At 36.9% G+C, this 25,692-nt stretch overlaps 1 protein-coding gene across 2 annotated transcripts in view; it reads right to left on the bottom strand.

The window, feature by feature from the left end:
- Positions 1-471: 471 nt before the first annotated feature.
- Positions 472-25,692, bottom strand: part of LOC129740680 (alpha-mannosidase 2) — a 313,476-nt gene continuing 288,255 nt past the window's right edge. For both annotated transcript variants that reach the window (XM_055732441.1, XM_055732440.1), the window contains exons 6-9: positions 15,354-15,446; positions 5,512-5,706; positions 5,335-5,446; positions 472-5,272 (exon numbers count right to left, since the gene is read on the bottom strand). In XM_055732441.1, coding sequence (XP_055588416.1) covers positions 2,520-5,272; positions 5,335-5,446; positions 5,512-5,706; positions 15,354-15,446 — 3,153 coding nt within the window. In that variant the 3' untranslated portion in view covers positions 472-2,519. The remainder of the gene's footprint in view (positions 5,273-5,334; positions 5,447-5,511; positions 5,707-15,353; positions 15,447-25,692) is intronic.

Below are 25,692 nucleotides of genomic sequence, written 5' to 3'. Positions count from 1 at the left end.
CTTATCCGTAAAGGAGTTGGACTGGTGAATATGCTATTTCCAACATTCAAAAAAGTATGGCGTGAGAATTCGGTTTGTTTTTTGACGATCTTTTTAATGAGAAGTTCCCGGATCTTCGTTTCCTGCTTAACTTTCTTGAAGTGCGATTCGAAGATGAAGCATTTATCAAAAGTTCTTTCTTATATGGTGTATTGATGCTCTTTCCAACGCGACTTCAAGCATCCATGGGCCATGGGTTTCAACACAAAAGTGGCTCCTGAGACATGTCTCTGGAGCCATCGGCAGACCCGTAGACTAGGTCCATCGTGATACCTTTCCCAAAGTTGTTCGATATTTTTCGATAGCTATTCCGGGCAAAGCTGTTTTACGAAACTCCTCTACAAAGCGTGGATATTCCCAAAACCCCCAGTCTCCATAAGTGTGGACCCTTAGGATTTCTCAATTTCCTTTTATTCGAGCACACCAAGAACATTGTTTAAAATATCCGATTATTTATTTTACTCTTACAATTGTATAGTTTTCAGACATTTTGGAACGGGTTGCATGCGCAAACCTTCAACGCAAAAGAGATGGTGAGGAAAGATTAGCTTTGAAACGGTAATTTTGAAGTTTCACTTTTTGTTGGTGTTAAATATTGGAAAACTTGTTTTCGTTTTCAAGATTTAACGATACCCGATTCACATAAAGAACCTAATGTTTCAGTAGGAAAAAGTTCAATCTATATTTTTATTCTAGGCATGCATTCTCGCGAGGAAAAAAAAATCAACAATCTGTTCGCTCCAATGTTTATTTGTACAGAAGTCCGACCGTTTTCAATTTTTGGTTTCGTTTAATGATGATTTCCTTATTCAATATTTCATTCGTCTGAAAACGTTAAATCCGTCCGATTCACAGCATTTTAACTGAATTTACTACACAAACAACACGAAATTTGCTCATCTTGCCTCAATTTCACATTCCTATAATTATTTTTGTCCTTCAGCTGCACTTCCCTGTTCTTATAAGATAAATTTGATTTTTCTATACTGTACCAGAAAACCGGTACACCGCACTTCGTCGGAGTCGTTCCTGTAATTTTATGCCCCGGTTATTTTTTTGACCCTTCAAATGGAACATGGACATGGAATAAATATAAGTAATTGCACAAAATAACTAAACGGTGTTTTTTTTGTTCTGGCTCTTATCATTCGGGATGCATACGGTCATAAAAGTTATTCAGAAAACTAAAATCGATAATATTAGTCTACTAATCAAAGGAATTCAACGGAAATTTGATCAGTTTAATGTACCTACAATATACGAGTTGGAACTAAATTTCTAGAGATTTTTTGTGATGCTTTGGCCAATATATTTTTGAAAACGTAAAATCCAATACTCGGGAGCGACTATTGAAATGAAGAAGTAAGAATGAACGGAAAATCCATTTGAACTAGTACTCAACGATAAATTATTACAATAAATAATCTGCTTAGTGGACGGTAAAAGAAAAAGAAATCACCCCATACGCTAACAAACTTTTCAATCGGAATAAACTACAAGAGTAAAGAAGTGTATGATTAAAAATTCTATAATATGAAGAAATAATCGCACAAAAAAGTGTAGCTCATCTAATCTAAAATCACATATTCAGTTAGCGACAAACTATTCCATGCTTAAGCAATATTTACAACTTAACGAAGTTTGTTGAAGATTCAGCTGCAATGGTTAAAACCTTTATGAGATTCTTTGTTCTATGGATTTGTAATCTGAAATCTATTTGACTATCAGACTAAGGATTGGGAAAAATATTTAGAAATAGATAGAAGAGCAAAACTCAGATCTAACAGATGTGACACAACAGAATAATTAGACAATGGAAAGTAATTCAGTTCATACGTTCGATCGCAAAGCTCGTTTAAAATTTTTTCAATGAATTAAACAATCGAAGGTCACTCAGAATTTCCATTTTTACGTCTGAGCACTTTCTCAACAATTAGGCTACTTACAATTAACTTATTAATACCGTTAAAAATGTTAAAATTTTTGGTTCAACGCAAGTGGAATGGTCATAATATCGTTGGTTTTGCTATATACCGTGTTTCGAATACTTTGCTCAAAGTTTTCCTTTTTCTTCTTTTCAGTTAGATAAGGGGGACATCTTGTCCTTAAACACTTCATGAAACTCTGTCGCCTTGAGTTTGTTTTTTTTTCTGTTTCGGGAAATCATCTGTTAGTTCGCATCCGGACATACGCGATTCCTCGCCCTGCCATAAAACAATCTATATTCACATTTTCTACGTGGTTTTGCTAAGCAACGTCATCGATTTCCGCTTTTCGAATCATCATGGATCAATTGTGACTTGCAACCGCCTACCTATGGTATTTGTTTGTGTGTCTCGGATTTATAGCTACGGTTTTCATTTGTTTATCAATGGTGAATCAAACACTTTCGGGGTAGCCTGGCTCCAGTGTGGGATTTCCTGTTGTAAATTTTTGGAAGAGAGCTATTGTGGGGGTCTACTGACCTGAATATCCGAACTTTACTTGACAAAGGTCAAGTTGAACGAGCGCAACTCCATCGGTTCCAAAAAGATGTCTCCGACAGATCGGATCGGATTTCCGGAATGCAACCCGGTCAGGGAAGTCGTTCCTATTTGCTCGACATGAACCCCAGAGAAGAGCTGTAGCTGTCTGGGGTGTTTACCTACTAGAATGTTGCTATTACTACTACTACTAATGCTACTGCTGTTACAAAAATAATTTACTATTTCTTCGCCGCCTATCCGGCAGTTGTAGCCTTGCCTCTGCAGCACCAGCAGCGCTGTGTGGGATGGGAAGAGAGGCAAATTGCTCTCGGTTAGCGTCCGCAAGTTCAGGATATGCAGGTCGCAAGGTAAATGGACCTGCAGCAGCTGAACTGCTCGGTTGAGTTCGATCTGATTGTTTTCGTCGTACTTTTCAACGATGAACAAATTGGCCGGATAGTTGAGCCAATTAGATAGACTGTTGGCAAAAATGCTGGGCAGTTGATACTTGGCGGGTTTCGAATTGCCTTCCGGTTGGGGGCCCTTTGAGATTACATTGGCAGCTTCGATTGTTTCCAACGTCATCCAAAACCGATGTCTAGTCAGTCTACTGTCAACGACTCCCTCACCCATGCCTCGGTAATCATCGTAAAGTGTTCGTCTGTCCAGCATTACTTCCAGCTGGCCCGGTTCCAAGCTAGCCGCACCCTGGGCATGAGTCGTCAGAAGAGTTAGTCGCATTTTATCATCCTGAATGAAGGCACCACTTGTGATTGGGAAGTAGTTTCCTTCAATGCCAATAGATGGCACCTTGACACGTTTCTGGTACTGGAAACCGTTGAGATCCGAGTAGAATTCAGGGTTTTCACTACCTCCATTTTCAATATCCGTTACAAAACGCATGAAAAGTTCCGTCTCTCGGTTCTTCGGTGGCATTTCAAAGTCTATATCGTTCTCGATGTAAATTCCGTTATCCAATACGGTGTTGGTGTTGTAAATTCTCACCGTATGTGCCAAGAATGGTCCATAGACTGCGGTTACGTCACTAGCCAGTGGACCGGAAGTGATCAGTATGGTCATGTCATTGTACTGTTCTAGTACTTCTTTTTCCGAGTTACGTTGTTCCGGATCCGTTTTGAATAGATATGCACCAGAGTGGAACTGGGCACTTTTGTAAGCAGCAAACTTGATTGCACATTGAATCTGTTTACCCATATTTTTCTTGGTAACCGACTTCAGAAAACCGCTCTGTTCATCAAACAGCAGCCTCATTTTGAAGTTTTCCAACTGAATGTCTCCCGGTTGTTTGTTACGCACTTCGAAGATCTCATTCTTATCATCCTGGCATTCGTTACAGTACAGTGTTGCCATCTTCGGCTTAAATCCGTCATCGTAAGCTGCAGTGAAAGTTGTCAGAGACAAGGGGGCCAACTTGGCCACGAACATAATCTCATACTCTTTCTCAGAAGGGATAATTTTCCTAGCGGCGTAGGAAGACTCTGTAATGTTCCAAACCGGGTTGATTTGGATATCCATTGGCTTTCCGGTAGGGTCTAAAATTTTAACCCTAGGAGTAAGCGTCCTAATCAACACAACCTCCAAACGCTCCTGACCCAACGAGTTGTATACTACAAAGTCGGTACTCCTCGTTTCCGTTACAATCATCGGAGTCTTTCGAGGAATTTTGCCAAAGTTATCCCGTTCCAACTCTCCGATCAAAAAGTTCAGATCCGCACCAGGTTTCTTCTGAACCAACAACTCAATGGTCTTTTCCTGCAGTTTGACCGAATCCTGAATACTCTCGAAAAGACGCAGAGCATAGTCCCGCATTACGTTGGCCTTCGAGGTACCCGTTATGGCGTCGTGATGCTGGAACAGTCCCAAATTCCTGCGGGCCAAAATCATCTTCTCATAGTTCTTCTCGTAGATTTTAAAAGCGTTCGAATTTTCCCCTTGCCGGGCTCTGTTGAACGCGAGTGTAAACAAAATCTCCAAGCCCCGCAAATTATGCTCCAGATCCCGACTCAGAATCTTATAGTACGGTCGAGTCGTGAAATATCCAGACCAATAAGCTGGACGCCCTTCGTTAAAAATGTCCGCGTACACAAAGAAGTCCCCCTTCAGCGTGGGAAATTTGTCATATCGCTCCTTAATGGCATTGAAATAGTCGTTCGGGGTTCCGAAACTGATTTCCGCATTGTACTTGTTCCTATTTTCATTGATGTAATCGATTAATTTCTTATAGTTAGTGTACTGCTGTTCCATTTCCTTTTCCTTGTTGTACCGGAAATCATCGCCCACCGGAATCAGCGCCACGTTATGAGGAAAAAGAGAAGCCGTCCGCGAATACTGTTCCATCAGCAGATCCGCCTTCGATTCGATATTTTCTGGCGTTATGAACTGAGCCTTTATCGAGTACTCCGTATACTCCCCCGGAATTTTGCGGAAGTCAAAGTTCAAACAAATGAACGGATGCGGACCACACGAATGCTTGATCGAGTAGATGTCGAAGGGCATGTTGTGCGTCAGCATGGTGTGCTGCCGGTCCAGTTTCTGCGACGGGTGCCTCCAGTACGGTGTCCACAGAAAGTCTCCGTACCGATGCCGAGCAAACCACTGCTTCCAGGCGTAGTGTATCCGCTGAATGATCGTTCCCTCGAAACCACTGGCTGCCAACAAGTACGGAACCGTGCTTCCATGCCCAAATGGATCAATACTCCAGCCACTCTTCGGCGTTACGTTAAGGTTCGTCTTTACCCATTGGTGACCTAAAACGGTGGGAAGTCGTTAGTGTTAAGCTTTGGAGTTGCTAGAACAAGAATCATGATACCTTCGATAAGTTGGTCCACCATGGCGTACAGATGAGCATTGGCTTCGTCCGTCATAACCCAGCCACCGGTGGTGATTTCCAAACGACCCGATTGAACCAGTTTTTTAAGTACCTGCAAAGAGAAATTAACCATTAATTCAGGCTAGCAGTTTTAAGAAATGATTTACGGTTCCATACCCGCTGCTTAGTTGGATGAGCCTGGTCCCACCACAGCTGCAGGAAACTGATTTCGCTCCAGATGAACGACATGTTGCTGTACTCCGGCATCTTGGTAACGGCCAGGTTCAGGATTTGTCGCGAATCCGACTGGAAATAGTTGACGAACGTCTTCAGCCAGCCCGGATCGTTGTGGGAGTGCGGCACCACCACGATCTGTTTTGGAACAAGCATGTGAGAAAAAAGGTAAGATGCGATCGATGTTTTGTTTTTTCAATCATTCCGCCCTTGAAGAAGATTATAATGTCTGTGAAACGTTAAAAGCATACAAAAAGATACAATTGACCCTTCCATTCTTTAAGATGATGACACTGCCTAACTGTAGTATCGTAGTTAAAGTCCACATGGCATTTTATACTATATTGCCCATTCTTACTATGCATGATTGAGTTTGTGTGTACAATATTGCCTTACAAACTAGTGTAGCATGCCATGGAAAAACATTCGTTACTGGACAACCAGGAGTAGCAGACGACGTGTACTTTAGCTCCGTGGGTGACACTACATTTGACGACGAGGATGAAAATGGCGAATCATTGGTGAGTAATTTAGGTAAACGAATTGGAAAACATAAAGAAAAGAGAGTTGAAATGGATCAGTCGCTTAAATGCGGAATATGAAGTCTGATTCCATTCTGCGTAATAGCAGGGAAATAGAACAGTCACTTAGATGTGGACGATTAGAATGTTTTGTTCTATTCTGCGAGCGAGCAGAAACAGTGGAATCGCTTAAATGCGGATAACAGAAGAAACAGTGGAATCGCTTAAATGCGGATGAAAAAATTGCTTAAATGCGGATAGAGTAAACACTGCTTAAATGCAGAAAAGGTTGCGTATGGTAGCTTAAATGCTGTAGCTTTGATGCTGAAATGGAAAATGACGTATGAGAGCGACAAAATGATGAGTAGTAAATTACTTAAAAGTATTTTTCAAAATGGTAGAGATTATCAGCTTAAACTCTGAGAGAAGAGAATTAAATGGAAAGGAATATAGTCGCATGAGTGAAATGAAGAATTCATTTCTGGTGGAAAAAATGAACTTTCTGATTTTTAAAAGCATGAAAAACGAATGGCTTGGAAGCTAGAAACCGAGGAAAGATAATAAGAAGTACACAGAAAAAAAATCTGAATCCTTAACAACACTGAAATTGAAAACCTGTATCATTACATGACGTGCAACGCGAATTATTGATGTAAATTTACAAATTAAAAAAAGTTGAATCCTTAACAGCACTGAATTCGTATGACACAAATATTACTTGACACGGAACGCGATTATTTGATGTAAATTTACATCACATATGATGTAAATAAAAAGAAGCATCACATACGACGGAATTTTCAGTGCGAATTAAGTATTACACGTCATTAATATTTTACATGTCTTTAAATTTTACACGTCTTTTGAAGTTTACAGACGTGGAATATTCAACTCGCACTGAAAATTCCATCATATGTGATGCTTCGTTTTTGTTACATCATATGTGATGTAATGGAAATAGAAATTTCTTAAAATTACACGACATGGAATGTGATGAGGACATTGAATTTTAACTTAATAGGATCAGACAAAATTAAACAAAGTGTCAAGTCAAAGTCATGCAACAAAAAGTATTTTTTAAGCAGTTTTCCCGCGATTAAAGTTCCCAGAGATCTTCGTGAAGCAGGAAGCGGTTCTGGAAGCAGAAGTTATTCAACTTTGGATCCGGTCTTCGAGAAAAAATAAAAGTGTAAATGTGACTCCTAAAACAAAAAATTGTGAGATTAAAAAAATCATTGTCACCAAATGAAATAAATTAAATTAATTACAAAAAGGTTTTATTTTTATTATGACATGAGATAATTCCATTATTGAATCATAAATACCAATAAATAAAACAAAACAGATTCCAATTGGAAAGTTTTTCTTCCAATATTCAGTGGTTTTATAATTTACATCATTTTTATTTTACATGTTGCCATATTTTACATCATTTTTTATTTTACACGTTGCAACATTTCACTGGCGTGTAATTTCCAACTAGCACTGGAAACTCCGGCATATATGATGCTTCTTTTTATTTACATCACATGTGATGTGATTTTACAGATTTTTTTCGTTGTGTGTATCATGCCATGGAAAAACATTCGTTACTGGACAACCAGGAGTAGCAGACGACGTGTACTTTAGCTCCGTGGGTGACACTACACTAACGAATTTGGTACACTCGTGGAATCTGTTTGAATTGAAATCTATTTGGAATGGCTTAAGCGGGCAAAGCAGGTGATTGTCTGCCATCTCGGTAACAACCTGGCAAGTTTTTCAAGGAAGCTTTGACTCTCGTTGACTCTCGCAATGCCGATCATCCAGTAGATGCGGCCACGGAGACCTCTCTGGAGCTCAGAAAGGCTGAATTAGCAACAACCGATGGTATTGTAAGCCGTATTCGAAGTAGGGACCAGACATGTTTGAATCGCGAGTCTACATACTCGCGTTTTGCCATATTTGCAGTTAGATTCTGTTTCGTTGAACTCAAACTGCAATGACGCTATCGGTAGGTTCAACTTGGAAAGCATCAGTAAGTGAGCTTTGGATAAACTCGGTCGTGTTTATTGCAATCAAAGGAAACATAAGCAAAACGAACGTAGGTATAGTTCTGTGAATTCAAACTCGTGTTCTTGTTGCAGCCAAACATATAAACCGGACAACACGAGGACAGGACATCGTCCATGTGCAAACTTAAGCTGCGTGCTGCACTGGCTGAACGGGAGACACGCACCCATCCTCGCTCAAGATCGTACGAGACTGACGACACGACATGACACGACAGCTTAGCTGTCGTGTGTGTGTGCGTGTATAGACTAAGATAGAGGGAGATAACCGACTCGGAAAGGCCTATCGCCCGAGAGCGTGTCGCTCTCGCAAATATCGGCTACACATCTCCCTTCCACACTAAAAAAAGAACGAAAACAAGAAGCAATGTTCCGAAAATCGCTCAACTTCCCGAACCATGCTGTGCAACGTTTAAAGATAAAAAATTAAAGCAGTCAATTTTTAATTTCCTTTTCAAATTTAAACAAATCCTGCATGACAACTCTATCGATTGAAAGTTCCGTTCGTGAGCACAAAAACTACAGTCTATAAATAGATTTCTTGGAGCTGTTATCTGACAAGGATGTCAGGATGCCCAAGGATGTTCGATTTCAAATTGATCAATCAACGGATACTTTCCAATGGTTATCGACAGAGGTTAAGGATGACCTTGGTTTGGCCTCTGTTCCACCTTCGCCCTTCTCCGAAAGCTCAGGATCTCTGATCAACTCATCTTTCCCACAATATCGAGGAGTGTCAGTTTCCTGAATTAGTTTGTCGATGGAACCTTGATACTACTTCATCCTACCAATTATTCAAGATTTCCGTTTGAAATCATTCGATCCACCTTTTTCATATAATTTGTTTTTCACCATCTGAATCTTCCAATTACAAATTGTCGAATATGGTATTTTCTCACTTGCTTTAATTTCCCGTTCTTCTTCAATCTATGCCATTTTCTCAGTTAATTTTCTTTGGTTTCTGCTTCAGACTGTATTCATAGAATCACATAAGTTTCGGGCACCGCTTTCCTTGAACATCACGGCAATTTTGAACTATTTTATCTTGCCTGGTTGAACTTTTCGTTTTAATAAACTAGTATTCGAACGAAACCATTTCTTTGTGGGGCATCCCAAACCAGCTAATGGTTTCCATCGTAAGATTTCCAAGCTGGACATCCATGTTCACTTTCTTTCTGTTGGAAATCTCGTCACAGCTTTTCTAAATCCAAATCTTTCTATTAACCCAACATTTGATTAATAACAACACATTTGATACTACTCAAGTATTGTAGCACTTTTTAAGACATTTGATTTAGACCACATTGACGGTCTCAATGCGTAACTACCGAGTAACTGACTCGGAGGTTCCTCAATTCTTATTTTTCTGCCAATTATCATTTACTAGACATCTTATTCCCAAAAGGCCGATCCTGTATTCGTCGTAATGAATCGTTAAGGGTCTTTCATTTGTGGAGAACGAATTTATTGCTCGTACAGTCAAGACTATTATGCAACTGAAATATTTGTTAAAATGACATATGTAAGTTTCCAATCATATGGAATGTATCTTGTTTCGTCACAGTTTTATTTAATGTAGCAAAACATTGTTACAGATAGATATTGGAAAATGGATAACGTAGACCAAACCGTTTGTACTGGACTGTTAAAATGGTTATTACGATCCAACGTTTCTCATACTTGAGCACTCTTCATGCTGGTCCTTCGATTTAAAAAATCATAAAGTGAACCGTCAGAACACTCTTCATGTTGGTCCTCCCAATCCAACGAAAATTCATAAAGTGAACCTTCAGAACACTCTTCATGTTGGTCCTCCCGATCCAACGAAAATTCATAAAGTGAACCTTCAGAACACTCTTCATGTTGGTCCTCCCGATCCAACGAAAATTCATAAAGTGAACCTTCAGAACACTCTTCATGTTGGTCCTCCCGATCCAACGATAATTCATAAAGTGAACCTTCAGAACACTCTTCATGTTGGTCCTCCCGATCCAACGAAAATTCATAAAGTGAACCTTCAGAACACTTTTCATGTTGGTCCTCCCGATCCAACAAAAATTCATAAAGTGAACCTTCAGAACACTCTCCATGTTGGTCCTCCCGATCCAACGATAATTCATAAAGTGAACCTTCAGAACACTCTTCATGTTGGTCCTCCCGATCCAACGATAATTCATAAAGTGAACCTTCAGAACACTCTTCATGTTGGTCCTCCCGATCCAACGATAATTCATAAAGTGAACCTTCAGAACACTCTTCATGTTGGTCCTCCCGATCCAACGAAAATTCATAAAGTGAACCTACAGAACACTCTTCATGTTGGTCCTCCCGATCCAACGATAATTCATAAAGTGAACCTTCAGAACACTCTTCATGTTGGTCCTCCCGATCCAACGAAAATTCATAAAGTGAACCTTCAGAACACTCTTCATGTTGGTCCTTCCGATCCAACGATAATTCATAAAGTGAACCTACAGAACACTCTTCATGTTGGTCCTCCCGATCCAACGAAAACTCATAAAGTGATCCTTCAGAACACTCTTCATGTTGGTCCTCCCGATCCAACGAAAACTTTTAAAGTGAATCATCAACGCTTTTTTTGTTTCGAAGCAAAAATTAGTTTGTAATTGTCCTTAAACTTTTGTCATTTTCTTTGAGGTCAAGATTCTTTTCTGAAAAGGGTATGCATTCAGTTTAACAAATACGATATATTGAAAACAAAACATATGATAATTTCGTTGCATTTACGAAACTTTTCCGATGTTTAGAAGATCGAAAATAGTTTTTTTTAATTTAACTTTTCTTTAGTCTTTTTAGTTTAAAGCATCGACTGTTCAATTCTTCTCAAACGATCATAAACTTTCAAAATTTACATAACTAACATATTTTGTAATATTCTTAGAAATTTTTATACAATACTTTAGCACTCAAAATTCGTATCCTTCAGGATAAGTAAAAAAGCTATCGTTCCAAATTACCTCAATGTACCTTATGACTTTTTTTTTTTTAACTTATTACGACGAATCGCGAATCAATAAAAACTTGTATGGCAATTTTCGCAGAGTAATTTTATAATACTAAATTCAAACGAGCTAATAGGCAGAAACAATCGTTGCTAAGAACTAGAGCTTGATTTGCAAAGCATAAGAACGTTAGATATCAATAAACTCAGCACGAGTTTATAACAATCAGGGAAACATTAGAGATCGATCAAATCTGCGTCTGCGAATTCAAAAATCAACTCGTTCGGCAGCCGAACATATTTCTCGGAGAAAGCGGCGGGCCACGGTTGAACGTCGAAAGAAAAGCGAAAAGAAACAAGCGAAAGGGTGCTGCTGTGAGATAATACTCGCTCAATTTCCAAAACAACGAATATTCGTTTTAATACGTGAGTAAATGTGCACGCATACTACCCGGCTGTCTTTGTTGCTATTACTACAAACACTCGTAGTAATAGCAACAAAGACAAAAAAAAACAGAGGAAACTGAGCAGAGAATGAAAGCTAGTGAGAGAGAGAAGCGTCCCCACGATTCATACGTATGTGTGAGAGCTTTTGTTTTGGCAGATGTTAATTCCGAACGAGTTTCATTCACTGGGATTGCAAGAAACACGAATGAAAAAAAAGAAAGGTTGCCTCTCCCTCTACCATTCTAAAATTTCAAGGTGCAAGCAAGCAAGCTATCAATCAAAACGGTCATGGGTTTTATTAGGTTGAAAAATAATCTAAAAAATCAGACATCTAGCTAACATATTCCACCATTTTGAGGAAAACACAGCTCTCCCAACATGAATGTGGCGTTCGTCAGTTTATTTCAAATTCTATTAAAAACTTACCGATCATGCGCCAAAACAACACACACTTCACCTTTTCACTAGAATTACATAAAAAGACTCACAACACAAAAAGATTGAGCCTCCCGTTCAGCCTGACTTGAAATTTTCTCCTGTCAGGATTCGCCATTGTGCAAACTTAAGCTGCGTGCTGCACTGGCTGAACGGGAGACACGCACCCATCCTCGCTCAAGATCGTACGAGACTGACGACACGACATGACACGACAGCTTAGCTGTCGTGTGTGTGCGTGTATAGACTAAGATAGAGGGAGATAACCGACTCGGAAAGGCCTATCGCCCGAGAGCGTGTCGCTCTCGCAACTATCGGCTACACAGTCCATAAGAGCTGGACACGATCTCAGAAATCATTAATAACTTCTTGGAGCTAATTATTTTCAGATTTTCAATATTGATGAAATTTTGCTACCAGGGTGAGTTTATAGACTTTTTTCTCACAGGAACTAATGATTACTTCTCAGAAATCTAGACAACTGAATCCAATACAGCCTCCCAAAGATCTTAATATTATCATTCTCCTAGAGCATTGCAACAGTTTTCTACCCTTAGTTTTCATTTTTTCTGATCTTGATGAAGCTTTGCTATTCAGGGAACCTTTCAAGGTTTGCTTTTCTCACAGAAACTAATGATTGCTTCTCAGAGATCTAGACAACTGAACTAAATGCAGCTTTCCAAAGCATTTAATAAAATAATTTACTAAGGGAATTTCGACTGTTTACGATCCTTACAGGGACTAAAAGTTGGTTCACAGACATTGAAGCAATCCTCACAGTACTAAGCTCCAGAACTTTTTGAAGCCGTTTATCCTCGCAGGGATATTTTCAAATAATTTTTTTTTATTTATCATCATCGTCCTAAGAAATCTTGGCAGTATATCATCTTCACAGGGAATTGAGACTCCTTCGCAGAGGTTTGGAGCATTTCTCGTTGGGATTAATTAGAATTTTCTAGAGATCTATTTCAACGCCGATGATCATCAATTAGCGATTTGGGTCCTTCCGAAGTATTCATTCAACTACTGTCCCTTCAGAATGGGCAGGCTTCATTTTGCTCATCTTGATCAAAAAGAGACAGTGAACTTTTTCGCTCCTAATAATTGTGAGTCGATTTTAAATGAGTATCTCATCATCTGCTGCTGAGAGAGCGAAAAGAAATTTTTTCTCTATCGAATGATCACTCTTCTACTGTCAGAGCACTGTTGGTGTGTGACTCTGGAAACACCTCATCAGCGCTACGTGTGATCAGCTAAAAGTAATTGCTCAGTGAAGGCAAGGTCAGAGTTTCACTATTCTCATCGCTATTATGAGAAATAGAAATTCAAATCGCATATGAAATTTGATCGTTTCACCAAATCACGTGGACAGCTTTAATGTGTGATGGAACCTCATCCTCTTTCTACGTGGAATTATGGAACATTGGCCCCACCATGTCAACCTGCTTTATTGCTGGAGGCGTTCAATAATTCTAGCATGCTTTTTCAAAGGGTCCTATCTGATTTTGTAAACAAAGAGGTAAAAAAGATTGAAACTTTGATTTCCCCTTATTTTTTTGCATTTCAACGTAAACTTGCACCTCTATTTCAAATATGACCCGATTTTTTAATATTCATTTAAAAAAACGTCAAAACATTGAATGATGCCAAAACAAAAAAACTTTTTTTTAGATACATTATTTAAAATTCCAATGTTCTGCAAATTTCAGAAATTTCGGGGGCATTGGAGTTTGAAAAAATACATTTTTGATTCCGACATTGAGAATTCTTGTAATCATAAATTGAAGAGTTTGACAGGCCGGAAGTAAAATTCAAATAACATAGAGTACCGTTCATAATTCTATAGAAATTGGAAGCACGCACACTGTCACTTTGACTTTGAACTTCTATAACTTTTTACTGTGATGATATTTTATGATCAAATTTTCTGCAATTTCAATAAAAATGTTTGCGTAGTTTCTGAGATATTGCAGTTTGAATGAGAAAATTTCAAAAAGTCCGATTTTCGTAGGATTACTGTATCTCAGGCCACACATAAATTCAGAAAGCTCAAATTTTGTGATGATTGATGAACATTTCTCCCTGTGAGAATGAAATTGGGTGACTGCGTGTTTGAAATGCTCCGCAACAAATTGTGAGCTGCTTGATCGCTTTAAATGTGAGAAAGCATGTTTCTCTAAGGCGTTTGACAAGCAGATGAGAAAAAGTGAGCAAAAATTAAGAGAATCGAAGAAGCCTGGAATGGGGGTTTGTATTTTTATCCATGTACTGTCCCTCTCGGGGTTTGTACTTACTTTCAAGTACTGCCTCTTTCAGGGGATTTGGACTTCGTTTCAAGCAATTTTCGGGAAATAGGCCCACATTAAAAAAAGTCGTAGCACAGACGTTCGATAGCTGATAGTTTGCGTCCTTCTTTACCACATCATGTGTTGCAGGAATGATTGATTTTCGGAATATTTCAAGTACTGTCCCTCTCAGGGGGTTTGTACTTCCTTTCAATTACTGCCTCTCTCAGGAGATTTGTACTTCCTCTTAAGTACTGCCCCTTTCAGGGGCTTGTACTTTCCTTCAAGTACTGCCCCTTTCAGGTGGTTTGTACTTCCTCTTAAGTACTGTCGCTCTCAGGGGGTTTGTAATTCCTTTCAATCACTGCCCCTCTCAGGGGGTTTGTACTTTCTTTCAAGTACTGCCCCTCTCAGGAGGTTTGTACTTCCTCTTAAGTACTGCCCCTCTCAGGGGGTTTGTAGTTCCTTTTAAGTACTTCCCCCATTCAGGAGGTTTGTACTTCCGTTCAAGTACTGCCCCTCTCAGGGGTTTTGTACTTCCTCTTAAGTACTGCCCCTCTTAGGGGGTTTGTACTTCCTTTCAATTACTGCCCCTTTCAGGTGGTTTGTACTTCCTCTTAAGTATTGCCGCTCTTAGGGGGTTTGTACTTCCTTTCAAGTACTGCCCCTCTCAGGGGGTTTGTACTTCCTCTTAAGTACTGCCCCTCTCAAGGGGTTTGTACTGTACTCTGTATGTAGTAAATAATCAAAATATTTAGTCTCTCCTTTCGATCCGTTAGATTTAATTTAATCCTATTCAGAGCTGACAACTCAAAGCACTTGTATCTTCATTCAACAGTTTAAATTACTTTTATCTATCCTAAGTTAAATGTTAAGTATTTGAAGCTGGCTTCTCGAACAACGTTAAAATATGTTCTTATTGTCCTCCTACTTAAAATTCAATTCTTTTTGACCAACCACACACCTAATTAAAACAGTGGATATTGGTAAAATTTCATATCTTATTTCAAAATCAAGGTAAACAATTTGTTTTAAAGTTACTGAAAGCTGAATAATCCTCCGATAATTCCGTTCGTTTTCTTACCTTTAAGGGTGGCCGCTTCGGGTCCTTCTGTAGCTGCTCGTAGCGTGTCTCGAAATCCTTGTCCCAATACTCTTTGGTTTTCATCCATTCGGGCTGTTAAGATAAGATCAAAGACAGAGAGAAAGAAAAAAAATAAACAAATTTAGCAAACACAGATTTGAAACCCAGCCGCAGTCAAGATGTTCCGCTAGATTTGGCACCATGTAACACTCTAAATCAGCTCCCGCAGAACGACTGACTGACTATGGCAAATCTATCCGAGGCAAAATATGTGATGACAGTTGCCATTTTTCCTCGGCACATTCGTTAACAGCACATAAATATTTTTCGCATGATTCCGGAAGGGAACGGGAGCCGCAGAATGAGTGCAAGATTCGCGGAACCGTCATGTGATTTCGGGTGCTATCACTTCTGTCTCGGGGCCAGAGTCAATCCCTAAGCCGCATTCGCGTGCCACAGACGAATAGAACGGAAAAAGATTACACCCACAATTCAGCCTCTGTGCCAATGGCGGCATCATTGGTACAAGGCCTCATTGGTACAAGAAGATAACGCGACCGGTGCTGATTCGATTTGCTCTCACCGGCATTAACCTCCCAAGTTAACCGAATTGCGTATGTCTGAAAGAAACAAAATAAAAACGAATTCACGTCCCTCCATATCGCATCACAAGACGAAGAAGGATAGAAATAAATACCGGCCAACGCCAGGCAGCCAGCGAACCGAGCACTGTGCGTGTGAATGTAGCAAAAGCAACAACAAAAATATTCCTTCAATTCAATCCGCCGCGCCGGCAAACAACCACGGTTGAGCTGTGTGTGTGTATGTAGTAAAAGCAACAACAACAACATTGCTTCAATTCAATCCACAGGCAAACAACCACTGGCTAAGCTGCGCATGTGTAGCAAAAGCAACAACAGAAATATTTCTTCCACTGGCCAAGCTGCCCGGCTTTAGCAGCTGTGTATATGTAGCGTGTGTATGTAATAGCAGGCAGTAAGCAAAGCACAGTTCTCATTCAATGGGTTTCCCGTTCCTTCACTCCCGTTCCCTTTCCCGTTTCCTTCACGAGACAAAGGAATGAATTGAAAGGAGACCAAACGCCGGGAAGCCGCCGTTGTGCTTTTTTTTTGTGATTGATCGGTGACATAAAGCATATGACAAATATCCCTCGTCCTGCATGAAGTTCGAATAGTGCACTGGTTAAGGTGTCGGACTGGCATGACGATATAGTTGGTAACTTGGGTTCGATTCTCACTACGGCGCTGTGATTTTAATTTTTATTTTCTTGTTTCTGGGATGAATTATCCAATAGGAAAGAAATCCCATAAAATGTTTTTCTTGTTTCGCTTGAATGTAGTGGTCATTATTTTGGTTGGGAGCCGAGTCCTTATGCCAGTTACGGTTTTTCAAACATACCGTCTTCGGCACAGTGCACATTTCAGCGCATTATCGGCACAGAGATATGCTAAATAGGCATTGGATTTTTGCAACCTCTTCTATGGGTGTATAAATCAGCGCAAACGACTGGAAACGGACTTCTTGTGGTGCAGTGGATCCGGGCCTGGTTCGGTCGAGTTTTTATCTTTCGGTGGTAATTTTGCACTACTATCTTCGTTGAAGTATGGTGTGTCAATTTTGGTCCAACCTATTTCTCCTAAAATGCAAACTACTTTTCGATGAACTGTTTTAAAATTTAACCGGATTTTTATGGACAATTTTGTTGCAAAGCTCGCGAGAAATTTCCATTTCCGAAGTTGATGTGATTTAAAAAAGAATGGGTAAAAAAACATGCTTAGTGATATCTGTTGGGAAGTTAAAGAATTGCTGATCGTTGCTACCACACAAATCCATTCAAACGATTTATGACGGTCGCCATTGAAAGAGCTAATATTGTCAATGCAGTTGAAATCCGAAGTTTTCGCGCTGGTGATTGGCAACCAGCGACGATGAAAAATTATTAGAATAGTAAGCACTGATTTAATAATCAAGATCGATGTAATCTAAGAATGGTTAGAAGATGTTTGATAGATGTCTGGTCAACATTAACTGTCGTCAGTGATGTCACCGTCGGAATCAGGCGGTAAGTCTATGTAAGAAGCTATCCTTTCTATCAGAATTTCGCCCATTTTAACATGGACATTAAAAACATCAAGTAAAATAAGAGATTGTTGAGTAGGAGAAGTAGAGAGTAGAAGTTTATACGGTTGCTATCTTCGACTCTATAAATAAACATATTTTTCACTAAAATATTATGACACATCCTTACAAATGAGAACAGTATGAAATGTACAAAGGCTCTACCTTTTATTTTTGCCCTGCTCCATGGCATTGAATTTATTGCTGGAACAAGAAGTTAAACGCTTCAAGAAAATATTTTCGTTCTTATCACTCGATGGATGCCCATTATGTAAAAAGGTTTATTTCACATGCCAACAGCATTCTAATTGCCGAATGATGGTCGAATAGCTTTCCTAACATTTTTCCTCAGAACGGATAAAAACCCAACTTTTCCCTCGTTATTGGCGGGAAGTCTTGATATCGCGGAAGGTAAAAACCGCCTGTTATTTCTGGCGAGAAGGGTGTTAAAATGGGTTTAATGGCCGCAAAACAACTCGGGAAGAAAGTGCTTTGAAAGTGTAATGAAAATGCGAGCCAAGCGTTTCTGTTTGGTGTAATCTGTCACAGCTGTTGATATCCCTGAAGCATCCGACTGAGATAGGCTTTGGGCAGTTTAATGATGTTTTGCTACTCCATAATGGTAAGGCGTTTTTTGAAAAATGTGAATTTTCTATTGAAGGAACAAGGAAAAATTGAATAAAGTCTGTTTCACATAGAAATTGGTCGCATCTTTTCATTCACTGCAGCGCCCCTAGTTGTCACATCGCGAATCTATTGACAGTGTTTTTATCCGGATGGTTTGTTTACTTAGTGGTGAAAATTTCATCAAGATTGAAGCAGTCAGTCAAAAGTTATCGACGATGGAACGCGAAAGGCGAGAGAAACACTCACACTCACGTAGAGAAACCGACGTGGTCAGGGGTAAAGATCGCGAAATTAATGAAATATCCAAAATCGACTGTAAATTCGGTGCTGCAACATTACCGGGAGACCCTTACGGTGGATCGAGAAAAACAAACCAGGCGTAAAAGTGGAACATATGACCAAGCTTGCAAAAAATCAACTCAACGAGTAAAAATCGGCTCAAACGAACGTGAGTGTGAGGCGGAACAGAAAAAAAATCCATCCCAGACTGAGCGAGAGTAAAATAAAATCAAGATTCCTTTTTGAACCTTACTCACCAAGCACCGCATACTCGCTCCGAAAAAAAATCGCTCAAGTGGTGAGTAGAGTCAAATTCGATGACTAGAAAATCTGCTCAGCACAGCATGTATGATTTTTTCTTCGGTGGTGAGTTGAGCAGACTAGCAAGGAGCCTGAGTCTGATGGGAAAAAAAATCCGTAGAGTAAAAATAAAATCCGCTCACAGGTAGGCTGATTTTAAATCCTTGAGTCGGGAAGAGTCTCTTGGTTTTGACTCGCTTGAGTATTTTTTTTGACTCGCTTGAGTATTTTTGTTTTGACTCCGATTCTTTTCGACTAGCTTGATTTTTTTTAGATTTGGACTCAAGGTTTTTCTGGCTTGCTGGAGTCATTCGATTTTGACCGGCCTGAGTCGTTTTTTCTACTCGCTTGAGGCGTATGGAGTTTGGATTCTGGCTCGGCTCGTCGTTCGTGTGGAGTGCACTGGTGTGGTAGAGATGATTGATTCCTTTACCTGTATTATACAGGCTGTATATACCGGGACAAGCGTCGGGTGTCTGGTTTGAACCAAATTTGTTCTATTCGCGCTGTTTGCTTGCGTCGCTGATTGTAGTGCGCTATATAAATTACAAGAAAGTTTTTAATTTCTATCTGTAAATATAATTCATTTAGAAATTGTTTTGAAAGATGACGGCATAAGCCAATTAAACTTGTAATCATACAAGAAACAATACGTTTAATTGAGTTATTATTTATTATGGTCCATTTTTAAATTTTCAAAACTACTTAACATTTTTATTGATCATTGTGAAATTGCGTTTTGAAATTCTAAAACTGTAATTCAAAATTAAGAATTCCCCTTCAAAAATTCTAAATTTGACATTTTTAATACAAATTTATTACAATTTTATTATTTATATTAAAATTTTTGAAATTCGTAACTCAGGGTTGATCATGAGCCCTCAAAATTCACAATTCCTTAATCAAAATTCAAACTTCAATCATCAGAATTCAAAATTAAAATCCAAAACTTGAAAATCGAAACTCAAAATTCAACCTACAAAATGCAAAATTAGAAATTTCAGATAGCAGATTTAAGAAATCAAAATTATAAATCAAAAACACAACATTTGAAATTTAACATTCAAAATTCCATATCAAAAATTTTGAATTCATAGATTAAAATGGAAAATCTTAAATTTTAAAATCAAAATCCAATTAAAAAATCAATTTTAAAAATTTAAAATTTAAGATTGCCAATTCTAAATTCAATTCAAAATTCCAATTTCACAATTCAATAAACAAAATACAAAACAATTCAAAATTTTAAATATAAAGTTTCAATTTGAAATTCAAATTTCCAAATTTTTAATTCTTAATTCGTAATGCTCAACTAAAATTTCCAAATGCAAAATTCTAGATCAAAAATTTAAAATTCACAATTCAATGAAAAATTCTGAGTTATTAATTCTGTATTTCGAATGATGAATTGTGGAATTGAAATTTTGAATTACTTTCGAACATTTATTGGATATTATTCATGATCTAGAAGTGCTCATGATGTTGTAGTACAGTAGTTTTATGATTTAATAACGGTCGAAAAAAATTTCACCGTGAATATAACGAATCCGTGAATTTGGCGAAACCAAAAATTCAGGTGGAAAAAAGTATTTTTAGTGTCTTTAATCAATAATTTATAATATTTTCAGTGGTGAAAAGGTTTTGTATCAATAAATTTTGATCATAAGATGTAATGTAAGATTACTAAACACAAAGGATCGATTTCAGTTCAAATTATTCATCTCTTTAGCAATTTTAAGATATTTTCTTGAAATAAAAACATGTTGAATATCAATTTTATAGTCTTCATCTAATTAAAGTGAATTATTAAGTTTTTATGGAAATTTAACAGTCAATATCTCTTATGTCAATTTTGAAAAAGAGTTCAACGAAAAATGCATCAAAAAAATTCTTCTGCAAATTTCAATTTTTTTTATTTTAATTTTCACACCTTTGATTAACTAAAAAGTTTACCATGTCGAAAAACATTTTGAATTTTACTTAATCCTTTGTTTTTCATATGAATTTGAAAAAAAAAAAACTAAGGTCCTGGAAATGGTTTCTGAGAGATTTCTCAAAAAGCGTGATAAAATCAAAACAAAAACCGTGAAAAAATCGAGCGTGAATTTGGCGAGTATTGATAAAATCGAACAATGATAAAATTGAAAAAACTATGACTGTAATTATTGAATTTGAAATATGTTATTTTGAATTTTCAATAAAGAATTTCGATTGTTAATTTCGTATTTTGAAAAAAGAACTATGAATGTTAAATATAAAATTTTGAATGTTGAATTTTGAATATAACATTTTGAATGTTAAATTGAAATTATTGAATTTTGAAAGTTTTGAATTTCGGTACTTAAATTTGAATTTTGAATTTCTTAATTTGGATTTTGAATTTTAAATTTAAGAATTTGATTGATTAATCTCAAATATCGTGTTTTCAATTTCTAATTTTAATTTTTGAATTATACTTTTTACATTATAATTTTGAATTTTCAATCTGGAATTTGGAATTTATAATTATGCAATTTGTAGGTTTAATTTTGAAATTTGAATTTCGAATTTTGCATTTTAAATTTCGGTTTTGAATTTTTTTCTGGAATATTGAATTTAGAATTTGAAAATTTGATGGCTAAAGTTAGAATTTTTATTATGGAATTTGGAATTGGGAATTTTGCATTTTGAATGCTTATTTTTGACTTTAAGTTATGAATTTTAAAATTTTAATTGTCAATCTTAAATTTGTATTAAAATATCAAATTTTGTATTTTTGAAAGTGAATTCTTTATTTCGAGTTAAAGTTTTAAAATTTCAAACGCAATGATCAATTAAAATGTTAAGTAGATTTGAAAATTTAAAAATGGACCATAATAAATAATAGCTCAATTAAACGTATTGTTTCTTGTATGATTACAAGTTTAATTGGCTTATACCGTCATTTTCCAAAACAATTTCTAACTGAATTATATTTACAGATAGAAATTAAAAACTTTCTTGTAATTTATATAGCGCACTACAATCAGCGACGCAAGCAAACAGCGCGAATAGAACAAATTTGGTTCAAACCAGACACCCGACGCTTGTCCCGGTATATACAGCCTGTATAATACAGGTAAAGGAATCAATCATCTCTACCACACCAGTGCACTCCACACGAACGACGAGCCGAGCCAGAATCCAAACTCCATACGCCTCAAGCGAGTAGAAAAAACGACTCAGGCCGGTCAAAATCGAATGACTCCAGCAAGCCAGAAAAACCTTGAGTCAAAATCTAAAAAAAATCAAGCTAGTCGAAAAGAATCGGAGTCAAAACAAAAATACTCAAGCGAGTCAAAAAAAATACTCAAGCGAGTCAAAACCAAGAGACTCTTCCCGACTCAAGGATTTAAAATCAGCCTACCTGTGAGCGGATTTTATTTTTACTCTACGGATTTTTTTTCCCATCAGACTCAGGCTCCTTGCTAGTCTGCTCAACTCACCACTCGGTTGAGTAGGGAGTTGATCTTGAGCAAGAGAGCCAAGAGTGGTGATTTTATTTGACTCGGCTCTGTCCGGGTTAGCTTGAGCGGATTCTCTACCCAACTCAGGCAGAATAAGGATGGAGTCAAAGAAAAACTCGACTCGGGCAAAAAAAATCAAAATTCGCAAGCTTGCATATGACCGGAAGCTGCGAGCAAAGGAAATTCGATCAGTTCACAATTATCATGGAATCTCCTTGCGTGATTTGGCGAAAAAGTTCAAGACGAGCCACAGTACAGCTCGACGAATTTGTTTGCGAGAAGGCTTGCGGTAGTATCATGCCAGCAAACACCCCAACAGGACGCTGAAACAAAACCTGGTTGCCAAAACCAGGGCAAGGAAGTTGTACGAGAAAGTGTTGACCAAGTACAACGGATGCATTTTGATGGACGACGAAACTTACGTCAAAATGGATTTTGGACAAATACCCGGTAACAAATTTTAAATTGCGAAGCGTAAAGGGAATGTTGCGGGTAGATTCAAGTTTGTTTTCGCAGATAAATTCGCTCGTAAGTTGATGATTTGGCAAGGGATCTGTAGTTGTGGGAAGAAGACTAAGATTTTCATCACTGGGGACACAATGAATGGAAATGTTTACAAAGAAGAGGGTTTTGCATTCATTCGGTCCCACAAAGGTCCGGTGAAGTTCTGGTCGGACCTGACAAGCTGCCACTACAGCCGGGGTGTCGTTAAGTGGTATAAGGATATAATAGATCGATTTTGTTGAAAAAAGTATCAATCCACCAAACTGTCCGGATTTTCGTCCCATCAAGAAATATTGGGCAATAGTTAAGGGTAAACTGAAGAAATGTGGCAGAACCATGAAAAACCCGCTCAAAGTGGTGGAAAAAGAACCCTACTAAATGACATTTTTACTTTTGTTGTACGTTATTTCTTTGAGGAGAAATGATCAATTTTATCCGACCAGATTCTATGTGAAACGGACTTTATTATTATCTTAAATGGAGAAATTTGACGAACTTGATATTTTTATTACATTCATTCTTCTAAAAGGTAGTTTTAAGAGAATTAAAATCATGACCTTCATTTTTTAATTTTTTTTAGATTGCTCATGAATTGACTGAAGTTTTAGACTAAGATACAATATGCCTGTTCCAATGCAGCATGTTTAAGGTCAACATAAATAAAAAGTCAAGAATACATTGTTATAACAAGAATTCTTAAATTCTCAACAAGAGTAAACATCAAGATGAATATTACACGGATTTTTTTTATTGTTAAACGAATCCGGGGATAATGAAAATCGAGGAGCTTATATCTTCCATCACTTATTTGTTTCTATCGAGGTCGAAATATTTCTTCTGCTCTATGCAAATTATTCTCACGCCGAACTTTCTACAGCAATATATCTAGACAGTCCCATTTGACTCCGAACGATGCAAAATGTTAATGAGTTTCATTTTATGAAGAAAGAAAAGAATAAAATTTTAATCAAAACTCTGTCTTGGAAAGCTGATCGTAGTGTGGCTGCAGTGCGAAAATGTTCGGTGGAAAGAGGAGAAAAAAAACCAAAAAATATCTAGAAATATTTTAGAAGATGTACTCTCCCTGGAGAGGAAAAACCCAACTTCCAACTCGGAAGAAAAACTTTTTTTTATCGTCAATCAATCTTTCGCCAACTACCATGAAAGAGCGCGAGAACACTCTCCCAAGCATCAAAGATCACGAACGCGCGAATCTCATAATAGAAAAAAATCGTTTTTTCTTTCAACATAACGCAAAAATTTATTTTGATATTGATTACACAATACTGCGATTTTTCTAACAATTTTGACAATTTTAACAATTTTAACAATTTTGAAAATTTTGACAATCTTGAAAAATTTGAAATTGTTGGCAACTTGACAATTTGAAAATCCTGACAATTCCTTGGCAATTTTAACATTTTTAACATTTTTAACTATTTCAACAATTTTGACAATTTTGACAATTTTAACAGCTTTGACAATTTTGACAATTTTGTCAATTTTGTCAATTTTGTCAATTTTGGCAATTATGACAATTTTGACAATTTTAACAATTTGGACAATTTTGATAATTTTGACAATTTTGACACTTTTGTGACAATTTTGACAATTTCGTCAATTTTGACAATTTTGAAAATTTTGACAATTTTGACAATTTTGACAATTTTGACAATTTTCACAAATTTGACAATTCTGGTTATTTTGACATTTTTGACAATTTTGATAGTTTTGAAAATTTTGCCAATTTTGACTATTTTGACAATTTTGAAAATTTTAACAATTTTGACAATTTTGAGAATTTTGAAAATTAAGACAATTTTGACAATTTGACAATTTGACAATTTTAACAATTTTGAGAATTTTGACAATCTTGAAAAATTTAACAATTTTGACAATTTTGACAATTTGACAATTTTTACAATTTTGACAATTTCGACAATTTTGACAATTTTGACAATTTTGACAATTTCAACAATTTCGACAATTTTCACAATTTTGACAATTTTGATAATTTTGACAATTTCGAGAATTCTGACAACTTTGACAATTTTAACAATTTTGACAATTTCGACAATTTTGACAATTTGGAAAGTTTTGACAATTTTGACAATTTTAACAATTTTGACAATTTTGACAATTTTGACAATTTTGTCAATTCTGTCAATTTTGACAACTATGACAATTTTGACAATTTTGATAATTTAGATAATTTTGATAATTTTGACAATTTTGACAATTTTGCCAATTTTGACAATTTTGTCAATTTTGAAAATTTTGACATTGTTGACAATTTTGACAATTTTGACAATTGTGACAATTTTGACAATTTTGACAATTTTCACAAATTTGACAATTCTGGTAATTTTGACCCTTTTGACAATTTTGACAGTTTTGACAATTTTGACAATTTGACAATTTGACAATTTTGACAATTTTGACAATTTTGACAATTTTGACAATTTTGACAATTTTGAGAATTTTGACAATTTTGAAAATTTTGACAATTTTGACAATTATGACAATTTTTACAATTTTGACAATTTTTACAATTTTGACAATTTTGACAACTTTGACAATTTTGACAATTTTGACAATTTGGAAAATTTTGACACTTTTGACAATTTTGACAATCTAGAAAATTTGACAATTTTGTAAATTTTAACAATTTGGAAATTTTGGAAATTGTGACAGTTTTGTCAATTTTGACCGTTTCTACAATTTTAACCTTTTGGACAATTTTGACATTACTAAAAATTTTTTACAGTTCGGACAATTTTGGAAATTTTGACACTTTTGACAGTTTTCGAGAGACGTGAAACATCTTAAGGATTTAGAGAAAACGTCTGCCAAAGTTGAGAAAATTCGTATTTCACATCAAGAATTTGTTGTCCAGACAACAAACATTATAAATGGAAAGAAGTTGCAACTAGTTTATGTTAGTTTTTGTAGTTTTCTGTAAAAAAAATTTTATTGTTTACATTCCATGTGACGTAAGGAATGCT

The sequence above is a fragment of the Uranotaenia lowii genome, chromosome 1 (genome assembly GCF_029784155.1).
Source record: "Uranotaenia lowii strain MFRU-FL chromosome 1, ASM2978415v1, whole genome shotgun sequence".
NCBI classification, from domain to species: Eukaryota; Metazoa; Arthropoda; class Insecta; order Diptera; family Culicidae; genus Uranotaenia; species Uranotaenia lowii.
The sequence above is the reverse complement of the archived record's forward strand: the minus strand, read 5'-3'. Positions and strand labels throughout refer to the sequence as shown.